Genomic DNA, 12,312 nt, shown 5'->3' on the forward strand with positions numbered 1-12,312 from the left:
ATTTGTATTTAAATTAGATCTTAAAAACCCTTGAGGTGAGTAGTTGAGTGCATTAAAATAAAGAAAGTGGAAGTGGGAAAGGGAAGGCTGTGGATGCTTAGTGACAAGAGCCTAGAAGCACAGAAAGGTGGAAACATTCGGAAGAAGCGAGCCTTGTGCAGATTAATTCAAGCAGAAAAACTTTATTTAGTTTAGCAGTCTCCAAAAAAATCCAGAGAAAAGAAAAGATGTCCTGAGTAGTTGGAAGAATAAAGTTCCAGTAACAGAGGCTTTTGAGGTATTGGGGGAAGACGTCCTAAAATTCTATTAAAGACGTGAATTCAAGGAACACCTATTAGGAATAAGTGAGATGATTTAACACCATGTTTAAGGGTCTCAGGAAGAGACATTAGCTAATGAAATTGGCATTGAAGGATTAGAGAACTTGCCAAAAAAACTGAATACAGCCATGCCAGTCGAACAAAGGGGAGACGGTGGTGACCCTTCACTGCACTTTAAGTGACTGGAAGGTTGCTGATGTTGAGAGTAAAAAGTGTTGACTCAATATTTTTGATAATAAAATACCTGTGATCCAAAGATAAATTCCGACTGTGCATGCACACCTTGAATGCGTGCGCAATGTAAAACTGATTATTAAAAATTAAACAATTCTATTTTGTTTAACAGTTTTCTTTCCCCTTCAACTAAATACTTTTTCATTATTTTTCTTCCATTTTGAAGGGGTTGTTAGGTTTTTAACTTTCTTATTTCAATTTTTTTCAACAATATGCAAGCTCGTTGAGGTAGCTGGGAATGCGATGGGAAGCTACCCTCCCCCCCCCCCCCCCCCACCATTTATCTCTGAGCCCCCGGCTGACACATTGAGTTAGACCCCATTACCACCCCCGAGAAAAAAAGAAGTGACTTCACCACAGGAAATGACATCACCAACCCAAAGAAACCCAAACATAAATAGAAAGCAGGAATTATCAGCAGTGCTTCTCCTGAGGCCCACTGAAGATGTTATTTAGTAGGGTGATGAAACTTCTGGAAATGAACCTTCCAGCTCAGCGAAGAAACCTACATCCAGAACCTCAACCTGAGCTACAAATCTTCTCAAAATTTGCGTTTGCTTTTGACTGGCACAGACTCAATGGGCCGAATGGCCTTTTTCTGCCCTGTAAGCACTATGACTCTGATTTTATGATGGCAGAGGTGTTCTGATTGAAATGTATAAAATTTGAATGGGTCTGAGTAAACTAGAGGTAAAAACAATGACTGCAGATGCTGGAAACCAGATTCTGGATCAGTGGTGCTGGAAGAGCACAGCAATTCAGGCAGCATCCGAGGACAGGCAAAATCGACGTTTCGGGCAAAAGCCCTTCATCAGGAATAAAGGCAGAGAGCCTGAAGCGTGGAGAGATAAGCTAGAGGAGGGTGGGGGTGGGGATAGAGTAGCATAGAGTACAATAGGTCAGTGGGGAAGGAAATGAAGGTGATAGGTCAGGGAGGAGAGGGTGGAGTGTATAGGTGGAAAAGGAGCTTGGCAGGTCGGACAAGTCTGGACAAGTCAGGGGATCGTGTTGCTGGAGGTTAGAAACTAGGATGAGGTGGGGGAAGGGGAAATGAGGAAACTGTTGAAGTCCACATTGATGCCCTGGGGTTGAAGTGTTCCGAGGTGGAAGATGAGGCGTTCTTCCTCCATGCGTCTGGTGGTGAGGGAGCGGCGGTGGAGGAGGCCCAGCACCTCCATATCCTCGGCAGAGTGGGAGGGGGAGTTGAAATGTTGAGCCACGGGGCGATTTGGTTGATTGGTGCCGGTGTCTCGGAGATGTTCCCTAAAGCGCTCTGCTAGGAGGCGCCCAGTCTCCCCAATGTAGAGGAGACCGCATCGGGAGCAACGGATACAATAGATGATATTAGTGGATGTGCAGGTAAAACTTTGATGGATGTGGAAGGCTCCTTTAGGGCCTTGGATGGAGGTGAGGGAGGAGGTGTGGGCACAGGTTTTACAGTTCCTGCGGTGGCAGGGGAAAGTGCCAGGATGGGAGGGTGGGTCGTAGGGGGGGGCGTGGACCTGACCAGGTAGTCACGGAGGGAACGGTCTTTGCGGAAGGAGGAGAGGGGTGGGGAGGGAAATATATCCCTGGTGGTGGGGTCTGTTTGGAGGTGGCGGAAATGTCGGCGGATGATTTGGTTTATGCGAAGGTTGGTAGGGTAGAAGGTGAGCACCAGGGGCGTTCTGTCCTTGTTGCGGTTGGAGAGGTTGGGTCTGAGGGCGGAGGTGCGGGATGTGGATGAGATGCGTTGGAGGGCATCTTTAACCACGTGGGAAGGGAAATTGCGGTCTCTAAAGAAGGAGGCCATCTGGTGTGTTCTATGGTGGAACTGCTCCTCCTGGGAGCAAGCAGGGTGGGTGTTTTCCTTGTTTGGGGCACCTAGAAGTACTTGATTCAGTCTCAGGTAGGACTGAGATGGCGAAAGTTTTCTTCTCACAAAGGATAGAGAACCTGTGGAATTCTTTACCACAGAAAGCTGTGGAGGTCAAGCCACTGAATATATTCAGGAGAGAAAAATGTGTGTATCAAGGAGTGTGGGGTCAAAGCAAGAATGTGTGGCATCGAGGTAGAGGATCAACCAACATCATATCAAATAGTGGAGCAGGTTCAAAAAGTTCAATTTCGGACTTCTGAACCTAATTTCTATGTTTCTATGAGAGATAAAAGATCCTCCAGTGAAGAACTGATATGTAGATTAGATCCAGGGTCAACCATTCTCATGGAAGAGACCTACCATTCTTCCAAGTGCTTGACAAACCAGATCCCAGACTGAAATCTGGTTTGATAGTTAAGATTTCATTTGTTTTGGTTTTAGCAAAGTAGTCTCTTGCTCAGTTGTGAATGTATAATGTTGCAACTTTTGCTTTAACAATAAAACAGAAGTTTATTAATAATAGTAATGAAGATAAAACAGAATAAATCAATTTAAACACAAGAACTTTTATAAAGGCTATAAAAATATAATGCCATTAATCCCAAAACACTCCTTTATAAATTGAAAAGAAAAACAACAGCTTTTATATGACACCCAAAACTTACGCCTGATACAGTCCCCAAAAACGCACCTTATACAGAAACCAAAAATACTTCTTGTACAGTACTCACACCAGAGTGACTGTCTCTAAAGCCTGAATATGTTTAAGTTTCTTGTGACCTTAACTTGTAGACTAGAACTGCAGATAGTTTTCCCTGGATCTATTATTTGCTTGAACTTAAATTGCTTCATTTGAAGTAACCTCTTCATGGTTTTATTCCAACACTACATTGTTGGGACTACCATTATTTCTTTAATGTAATTTAGCTTTATTATATCCCTCCTGTCACAGGAGCACTAGTGTACACAGCTGATTCATCAAAATACTTCAAAGGACTGCTCAAACTCGATGTAAAATTTTTCAAAAACTCTCTCTCCATGTTATGGATTTTTCCCTTAAACTTAAAAGAACCTCTCCGGATCTTCTGAACTGAAACTTGTTTATGTTGTTCAATTGTAAAATCGTACCAATATTCACAAAAGTTTGTTAGTTATAAAGCTAGGCCTTAAAAACTTTAATAAAGCACCGCTTACAAGCTAATTATTAACAATAGACATACAGAAAATTGACATGTTACTAATTCAAAAACTAAAAACCCAAATTTACAATAAACAATATATTGCACAGTATACAGCAAACAAAATAGAAGTGAGTGTACTCTGAATAAAGTGTGTAATGTGCAGAATGCCTGCATTTGTGCAGATAGAGACTTGGACACTGGTGAATGTGCGTAACTGTACAATGGGATAACTATGGGGAGAAAGGTTTGGGGGGAGATGTGTGTGGTAATGTTCTGAAGGGATTAATATTCTTGTTATGTTGGCTTTACCCATTCTATTGAAGTCACATGCCACCTATGGGTGAAGATGAGAAGTTCCATTTGAGCTTTTGGTGGAAGCAAATACATCTATACCAGCTCCCCATAGACCTAGGAAGTTTGCCTGGCCAATTGTAGTTATACTTACTGCTATCCTGCAGAAAACCTTCTTGTTAACTAAGAAGAGTGTCTCTTTTGTACATACATACCATGGATATGAATAGTCCTCTGGTAATCACTAGATAGGCCTGAGCCATAGCAAAGACAAAAGAGATGGGACACACTAAACTTCTTTCAGCACCCTTTCCCAAATAGTTGGAGGTAGAAAATACCACAAGATATCGTAAGTGGCCATGTGGGAGAAATACCATGGGTTTTGCCAGATTTTGCCCCTCTGTTTCTGCAACTATCCTGACTGATCTCACCCAAAACATCAGAACAAAGTACAAGCCCTCTTTTCTCTGATGCTAATGTTCCTTCTCAAGAGTAATATTTTTGAGATTTATTGTCCCAAAGCACTAGCATAATCTTGGATCCCTACAGTGAGGAAGCAGGCCATTTGGCCCATTTGTCCATGGCAACCCTCTGAAGAACTTCCTATTCATACCCACCCTATCCCTGAAACCCTGCATTTCCCATGGCTAACCCACCTAGCGTGCCTGGACACTATGGGCAATTTAGCATGACCAGTCCACCTAACCTGCACATCTTTGAACTGTGGGAGTAAACCAGAGCACCTGGAAGAAACTCACACAGACACAGGGAGAATGTGCCAAACTCCGCACAGACAGTCACCCAAGGGAAGAATGAACCTGGGTCCCTGCTGCTGTGAGACAACAGTGCTAACCATTGAGCCACTGTGCTGCCCTAAATCTTGTATTATGAAAAGTGAATTTGGTTATTTCAGTCACTGCGAGGGTAGATGGTGGGATTCATTCAGACCCTGTGTAATATTGGTTGGATTTCTGGTTCTCCACTACCTCATCCAGATTTAAATAGACCATGGAAAGTAATCCTCTGAATAATTCCCATGCCCCTTCTATAGAACAGTAGAATCAGGTCAGTGTGGTTCAGAGTCTCCAGAAGTTTATTTGTTGTATGTTTGTTGCAGAGAGAATGAGAGCCATTCGGAGCCTGACAATGATCTGGAGAACCAAAGAAGGGGAAGTGCAGGCTCCTTATCGGTGAGTACACAGAAATTTCCTTGTCTAATAATAAGATGCAATGGTTGGGTACCACAATCTTGAGATTTGGTTTTAATTCTCTGACACAACTGTAAAACTGTCTATATTATGGTTTGTTTTAAATTTTGGATTCAATAATTCAAACTTTTAGAAGACACAAATAATTCAAAACTGTCATTTACGTTTGATGCCATTTTGGTCACACTGCAGGTTAAGTCATTTCTTTAACCCTTTCTGTGTTTTAAAAATTCTCCCTCCACCACTGATGCCACAGTGGAGCATTGTATGCTACCTGCAAGGTTCTCAGCAGAAATTCACTAAGGCTCCTCTGATGGCATTTTCTATGTCAACAACCTCTGCCACCTAGAAGGACACGGGAGCTCCACCGCTTGCAATTTCTCCTCCGAGCCACTCACCATCCTGACTTGGAAGTACATTGCCTTCTTGTTGCTGGGTCAAAATTCTGGAACTCCTTCAATATCAGCATTGTAGGTGTTGCTGCATCACAAGGACTGCAGCAGTTCCAGATGGCATCTCAATGCTACCTTCTCAAGGGCAATGTGGGATGGGTAATTAATGCTGGCCCAGCCAGCAATACCTATATCCCATTAGCAAATACACATAGTGCTGGGGTAACACACATTTTGGTAGTACAATTTGTCTATAGTGTCGCTGAAGAATTAGGGAACAGTATTTTGGAGAACGCTTACCTCCGCTCGCAAAAACATGATTCCAGCAGGGATTGGTTTGCGAGCTTTGTTCTGTCCATGCGCCGATGTCAGCTGCTGACAGAGTAGCTTTCTGTGAGAGGTACTGTACAGACAGTAGCTTTCTTACATTTTTTAAATGTATTGTGTTAAATTTCCCTTTGTTTTGTTAATAAATATGATTTCAACCTTCATTCAGGCTGTGCTGTACTTTGTGTTAGATATTTGGGTGATTTTTGAGCAATCATGAGTGATATTCTTTGCTGGTCTACCTCAACTCCATCTTTCCCGTAGGCTCCATTATTTCTGCTAAGCGATTTTCTATTTAGCGAGGTTTCACTGGAACACAACGACGGCATTATAGGAGAACTACCTGTAAATAAAAATTTGATTTCTCTGACATGGCCTAGTTAGACTTCAAATATACGAATAAAAGCAGGACTAATGAAATAAAAATGAATTAAAACAACAGAACAAGATTGAGGGTGATCTAATTGATATATCTAAAATTGTTAAAAGATTTAGATTAGATTCCCTATAGTGTGGAAACAGGCCCTTCAGCCCAACCAGTCCACACTGACCCACCCACCTCTGACTAATGCACCTAACTCTATGGAAAATTTAGCATGGCCAATACACCTGACCTGCACATCTTTGGACTGTGGTGGGAAACCGGAGCACCCAGAGGAAACCCATGTAGACACGGGGAGAATGTGCAAACTCCACACAGTCACCCAAGGCTGGAATCAAACCCGGGACCCTGGTGCTGTAAGGCAGCAGTGCTAACCACTGCGCCACCATGCTGCCCCAAATAGGGTTATTGGAGGAAAACTACTTCCCCTTGTGGATGATCCTAAAACGAGAGGATTTCACATTGAAATTGGAGTGATCCTGTTCATGAAGCACTTCTTCACAAAAAGGCAATGGAAGTTTGAGACTCCTCCCCTCAGAGAGATATTGATGCAGGGGTCCATTTGAACATTTGAAATCTGTGCTAGATAGACTTTATTTTTGCTAAAGGTATTAAAAAATTGGAAAATGAGGTAAATAAGATATGAGTCATGATCTACTTGGAAGGTAGGAATGATCTTGAGGGCTGAATGGCCCATTCCTGATCCCATGTTCTCAGTGGCAGAGTTAGATAATTTGATTTCAGGTTGCTAGAGACAGGAGCAGTGATATTCAGTGGGAAGTAGTTTGCCAACCAGTGAAGTGTTATGTTAGACAACAGATGAAATTTTAGACACAAAAGAATCTGCTGGAGAAACTCAGCAGGACTGGCAGCAACTGTGGAGAGGGAAACAATTAATATTTTCAATCCAGTGACTCCTCTTCAGAATCCTTTGCTAGTGCTGGAAATCAAATATAAATCATTCTTTCCCTTTTGCTTTTTTGAAGTCATTTAAAAGGAGACGGAGGAGCCTGTCTGAGAAAAGCAGAAGGAGAGCATCAGTGTGTTCCCACCAGGACCGCAGGAATGGACGCTGCCAGAGGGATGACGACATTGAGGCTGTCACACTGTTTGAAGTAGTCAGGATGGGAAAAAGTGCCATGCAGGTATTGGCAGGACTATGAGAATATCCTTCAAGATAGTGCGGCAATATCTAACATTCCAGCAAAACCAGTAGTCTGTAACTCATGTTATTTGTGGCCATTATTGCCAAATAATGGCCCTCAACTGACATCTATATATGAAGAGGTGACTCGATCAGGAATAGTTGCACCTCTCCAGCACTATAGTTCCAATTGTACCCTGAGGTGTTGGCTGAAACCAGCTAACCCAGGAAAGACTTGATGTTTTTGGTTATATACAAGCATATAAAAAAGGAGCAGGAGAAGGCCACTCAGCCCCTTGAGTATGCTCAGCCATTCAATAACATCATGGCTGATCCACATTCCCCCTGAACCCCAATAACCTTTCCTCCCCAACTTGAAAACAAGAATGTATCTATTGCTGCCTTAAAATTATTCAAGGACTCTGTTTCCACCACCCAGTGAGGAAAAGAGTTCTAAAGACATATAAGCCCTTGTGAGAAAAGAGGTCTCTTCATCTCTGTCTTAAATGAGCTGCCATACCTTTGGTCCCTTAAATTGTTATGCAAGTAAGAACATTTTACCTGATTTCCCTATCTGCTGCTTGGGAAAGGGAAACCTTTCAGTCTTTGATCCAATCTCCAGGAAAATGGCACAGAGGCAGGATGATGTCGATAAATGCAACGTCAACTGATGGCAGGAATATATTGATTCCTGCCCTTGAGTGTTAGACAAATATTAATGGTATCAAAGACATAAGAAGAAGACACAGAAATAAGAACAAAGTGCTTTTATGTAACACAGACAATTTGTCCATCCTACTGGTTGAAGGCTTGGGCTCTTATGATTCAAGGCTCACTGGTCTGGAGCCTCAAAGTCTTTTACGTAGTTGCCATTGTTTTGGGCAAAGACACTCTATATTGTGATATTTGTAAAATTGTGGGTATAGCTTTGGAAGATCAACTGATTAGTGGAAAAATGTGGGTTTCTAATAAACTATTATTCAATGTATTTTCCTGTCTAATAAAACCCCAATCCGTCCATATGGTTAGTCTTCAACACAGTCCTGTCAACAATACCTTCACATAAAGTACTAAAGCTTAGTACTTCGAAATGCTTAGAAAGAAAATTATAATTTTTCTACAATTTGAAGGAATTATATATGCTCTTTAAGAACGTTTCTTTATTGGAACGTTGCATTAGAATTTGTGACTGTTCTTTTCTTGCTCTGTAGTCTGTTGTTAATGACTGGATTGAAGAGTATAAACAAGACAGAGATACCGCACTCCTGGATCTCATCATCTTTTTCATTCAGTGTTCAGGATGCAAAGGTACCCTGCTTGGATGTGTCATTAATGTGCGCTGTCGTATCCATGATGCATTGCCCTGCCTTTCACTAAATGCTCTGAATACACAGGGATGATTTAATACTTTCCAGATATTCTATTTCTCAGCATTGTGATTGAACCTCAGCTTAAATTGCATTCGGAATGATTGCTCAGTTCACATTTTGAATAAGAAATTACTTACGATGATAATCCCCTCATCCACCCAATTTCCACACCTTTCCGCCTCTTTGCTTACATAACCAAAATGATTGAACTTCAACTCTAATCCGTAGGTTGTAAAATGCTTTTAAGATCTGGTAAAGGTGTTTAACTAGATAAGAGGATTTGACAGGGCAGATCCAACAAAAGAAGCCCCAATTTCTTCTGATGTGTGAATTAAGAACAAAACTACGGCATGGTCATTCAGAAAGGAAATTAAGAAACCTGTTTTCCATTCAGTTGTAGAAATTTGGGACATCTTCTGTCAAAAGGCTTTAGTTTCTGGAACAATAATGGAGCAATTAAGTCTAAGACAGTTGGGCTTAGTTGGGTAAGAATATCCAAATGGCATGGGCAGGAAAAAAATGATAGAATGGGGTTGAGATACAGATCCTTCATGATTTAATTCAGTGCTTCCCAAATTTTCTCCATTCTGACCACAGTTCAAAGTTTGAACATTCTCACTACAACTCAGTGAAAATGTGAGAGGGAGGGTGAGTGCGAGGGGCTGTGTAGAGATGGAGAGCAGCCATTATAACTCGGTCAGAGCTCTATTGTGGTTATTGCTGCTTCATAGATCATGACACTAAAACCTTAGCTCACAACCCTGCTTGGGAGCTTGACCCCACTTTGGGAAACCCTAATCTAATTGAATGGAAGAATAAGCCCAACTGCCTGAATGGCCTCTTCCTGTTCTTGTACACCTGTGACAAAGACGTAATGTAAAATCTTTTCTTTCCCTCACTATAGAACCAGGTGGTAATGCTCTTTTCATAAAAATATCTCGCTCTAAAATATGCCTTGACAGCAAGAGAAAAACAAGTTTATCATCTTTTGGAAATTACATATACGCAAGGTTATGACTTAAATTCCATTCGCTGGAGGAAAGATGTTTTTAATTTTCTCTGGGCTCACAAACAGCTCAGAAAGTTCTTAAGTTAATCATTTATTTACACACTGGCCTGGAAACTGAATGCAATGGGTGGGGCGAGGAAGGGTATAGAGTGTAATTTTGTAGAGTAGTAAAAGGAAAGTCCAGTGTGATCTGAGAACTTGTGTCAGCAGCTGTGCCTGCTGTGTAACAGTGTCACTGACCTTGCTGAATGGTTAATTGCAAAAGCCCAGGGAATAATAGTGGTACTTGGTCATTTCCTGAAGTGTTGAACTTTTAGGCTCCTTAACCTTTGGGTCCAAGCTGAGAGATGGGATGCAGGAATGTAAGGAATCTTCACACCCAGCCCAAGCTTGACCTTATAAAAGACATTTAATCATAATGACCACCAAATGAGGCCATTTGGTCCATTTAGTCTCTGGTTTTCTCTAGAGTATCCAGTCAGTACTATACTCCCATTCTATCCTTGTGATCTAATGGAACATGTTTAACTGCTGCCAAACTCAATGCTTCACCCTCAGTTCATATTTCAACTCCACACTAAGGCCATCAAGAAGCATGTATGTTTCAATTTCTGAAACATTGCATGCAGCTGTCCATCTTATAGCTCCTGATGCCCTTCTGCTTTTCATCGTTGTTATTCCAGTACACTACCGGATGACCTTCCAAATTCCATTGTTTGTATTTCTCCATCTGTGTCCCATCATTTTGGCCTTTCAGCCCTGACCTTCCCCATTGAAGCCAATAGGAACCAAGCTTCTATGGTTCTCCTCTTGGCAATATATTCGTGTAAAGATCTTGTAGCTCATCCATAAGTTCTTGCATAGCCTCAGGCTTAGCTCAGTCTGTTGTTGCCTCCAGGCTATGCAACAGGGTATTCCTGCAAATCATTCAGTCTTTTTCTCTCTATCTGGGGATTTTCATAACGTGGTCATAGAATCATACAGAAGAGGCCCTTTGGTCCATTGAGTTTGTACTGCCAAAATTATACTAGTCTCACTTTCCTACATTAGGCCCATAGCTTTGAATGTTATGACACTTGAAGTGTTCATTCAAGAACTTTTAAGGATTGTGAGGTTTCCTGTTCCAAAAATATTGGCCCTACAAATTGGAACATGCTTCCTAAATACCAATGTCTTACGTGTTCCCCATCCTTCCTGAAGGGAACCTCAAATGAAAACAAATACTGCAGATGCTGGAAGTCTGAAACAAACGTTTAAAATACTGGAGAAAGTCAGCAGGCTTACATTATTTGTGGAGAGATAAAGAGTCCAAAGAAGAGTCATTTTGTTTCTCCAGCACATTCTGTGTTTGTCCATGAAGAGAGTCTATCTGATTCTTTCTTTGGCTACATCTTGTCAATTTTCACTATTCATAGAATCCCTACAGTGCAGAAAGAGGCCATTTGGCCCAGCAAGTCCACACTAGCCCTCCTAAGAACATCCCACCCCCACTGTATCCCTGTAACCTGACATTTACCATGGCTAACCCATCCAATATGCACATCCCTGGACACTGCATGTAACCTGCATATCTTTGGATTGTTGGAAAAAACTGGAGCACCCAGCAGAAACCTACAGACACAGGTAGAATGTGCAAACTACAGAAAACAGTCGCCCGAGGCTGGAATCAAACCTAGATCTCTGGCACTGTGAGGCATCTAACCACTAAACCACCGTGCCACCTTTTGGTGGTCAGTTTTGTCTTTTTAAGGTATTCTGGGACAATTTGCAATATGACAGGCACTTAATCAATCCAAGTTGTTGTTACAGTTTGTCCAAACCTGGGCTGTTCTGTCTGAATGTTAGGTTTTCAACTGCACAATGTGGTTCAAAACTGAATATTCCCATCCAAAACTGGACTGTATGAGCACACTGTGGAGCTTGTTGTCCAAAGCCAGATCATCCGACTTTAAACTCAATTGTGACAACTCCAATTGCCCGAAGCACATCGGGCTAATCTCAGGACCTGGGATTTCGGACCAGCAGAATTTTAGCGCAGTAATACATTTATTATTTATACATTCTGCTTTATGAAGACATTCCTTTTGTCAAAACGTAATGTATTTTATACTCAGGCATGAATATTTTTAAGTAATGTGTTTTATTCTTAGTGTTTTTTTCTCTCCTGTTGTTGCAGGGATGGTTACAGCTGAGGTCTTTCAAAATATGCACAGCCCTGACATTAAGAGAAAAATGACTGAGGAATTTGATGAGGTGAAATAAGGTTTTTGAGATTGATTTGAAAACACGGTTTTCATCCTGTGCTGTATATTCAATCTTCTTTCACACATAAATTGTGGGATTTGAATGCTGTATAAGCATCAATTTCACAGCAGGCAGGATGCATGCACGGAGTCAACAAATGCGACAGCTCGCCGAGAGAGTGTCACAGGCTGACACAGCCAAAAGGCACAGTGGTAGCTTCCCCATTACCTTAATAATGCAGTGTGCACAACATCGGAACAAAGTGTAGACCCTTAAGCCTGATTGGCCAATCAATAAGATCAGTGCCTGCCTCACCTCAACTTCCATGCCCGCTCTTCTTTTTTCCCTTTGT

The 12,312-nt window shown here is 41.7% G+C and overlaps 1 protein-coding gene across 3 annotated transcripts in view; it reads left to right on the top strand.

The window, feature by feature from the left end:
- LOC122550904 (cohesin subunit SA-2) overlaps positions 1-12,312 on the top strand; it is a 150,224-nt gene that overhangs the window by 35,311 nt on the left and 102,601 nt on the right. For all 3 annotated transcript variants that reach the window (XM_043692329.2, XM_043692332.2, XM_043692330.2), the window contains exons 3-6: positions 5,002-5,074; positions 7,180-7,338; positions 8,549-8,645; positions 11,893-11,969. In XM_043692329.2, the coding sequence (XP_043548264.2) occupies positions 5,002-5,074; positions 7,180-7,338; positions 8,549-8,645; positions 11,893-11,969 (406 nt within the window). The remainder of the gene's footprint in view (positions 1-5,001; positions 5,075-7,179; positions 7,339-8,548; positions 8,646-11,892; positions 11,970-12,312) is intronic.

The sequence above is a fragment of the Chiloscyllium plagiosum genome, unplaced genomic scaffold (genome assembly GCF_037043375.1).
Source record: "Chiloscyllium plagiosum isolate Xiang-an unplaced genomic scaffold, Cpla_swu_hap1 HiC_scaffold_6, whole genome shotgun sequence".
NCBI lineage: Eukaryota > Metazoa > Chordata > Chondrichthyes > Orectolobiformes > Hemiscylliidae > Chiloscyllium > Chiloscyllium plagiosum.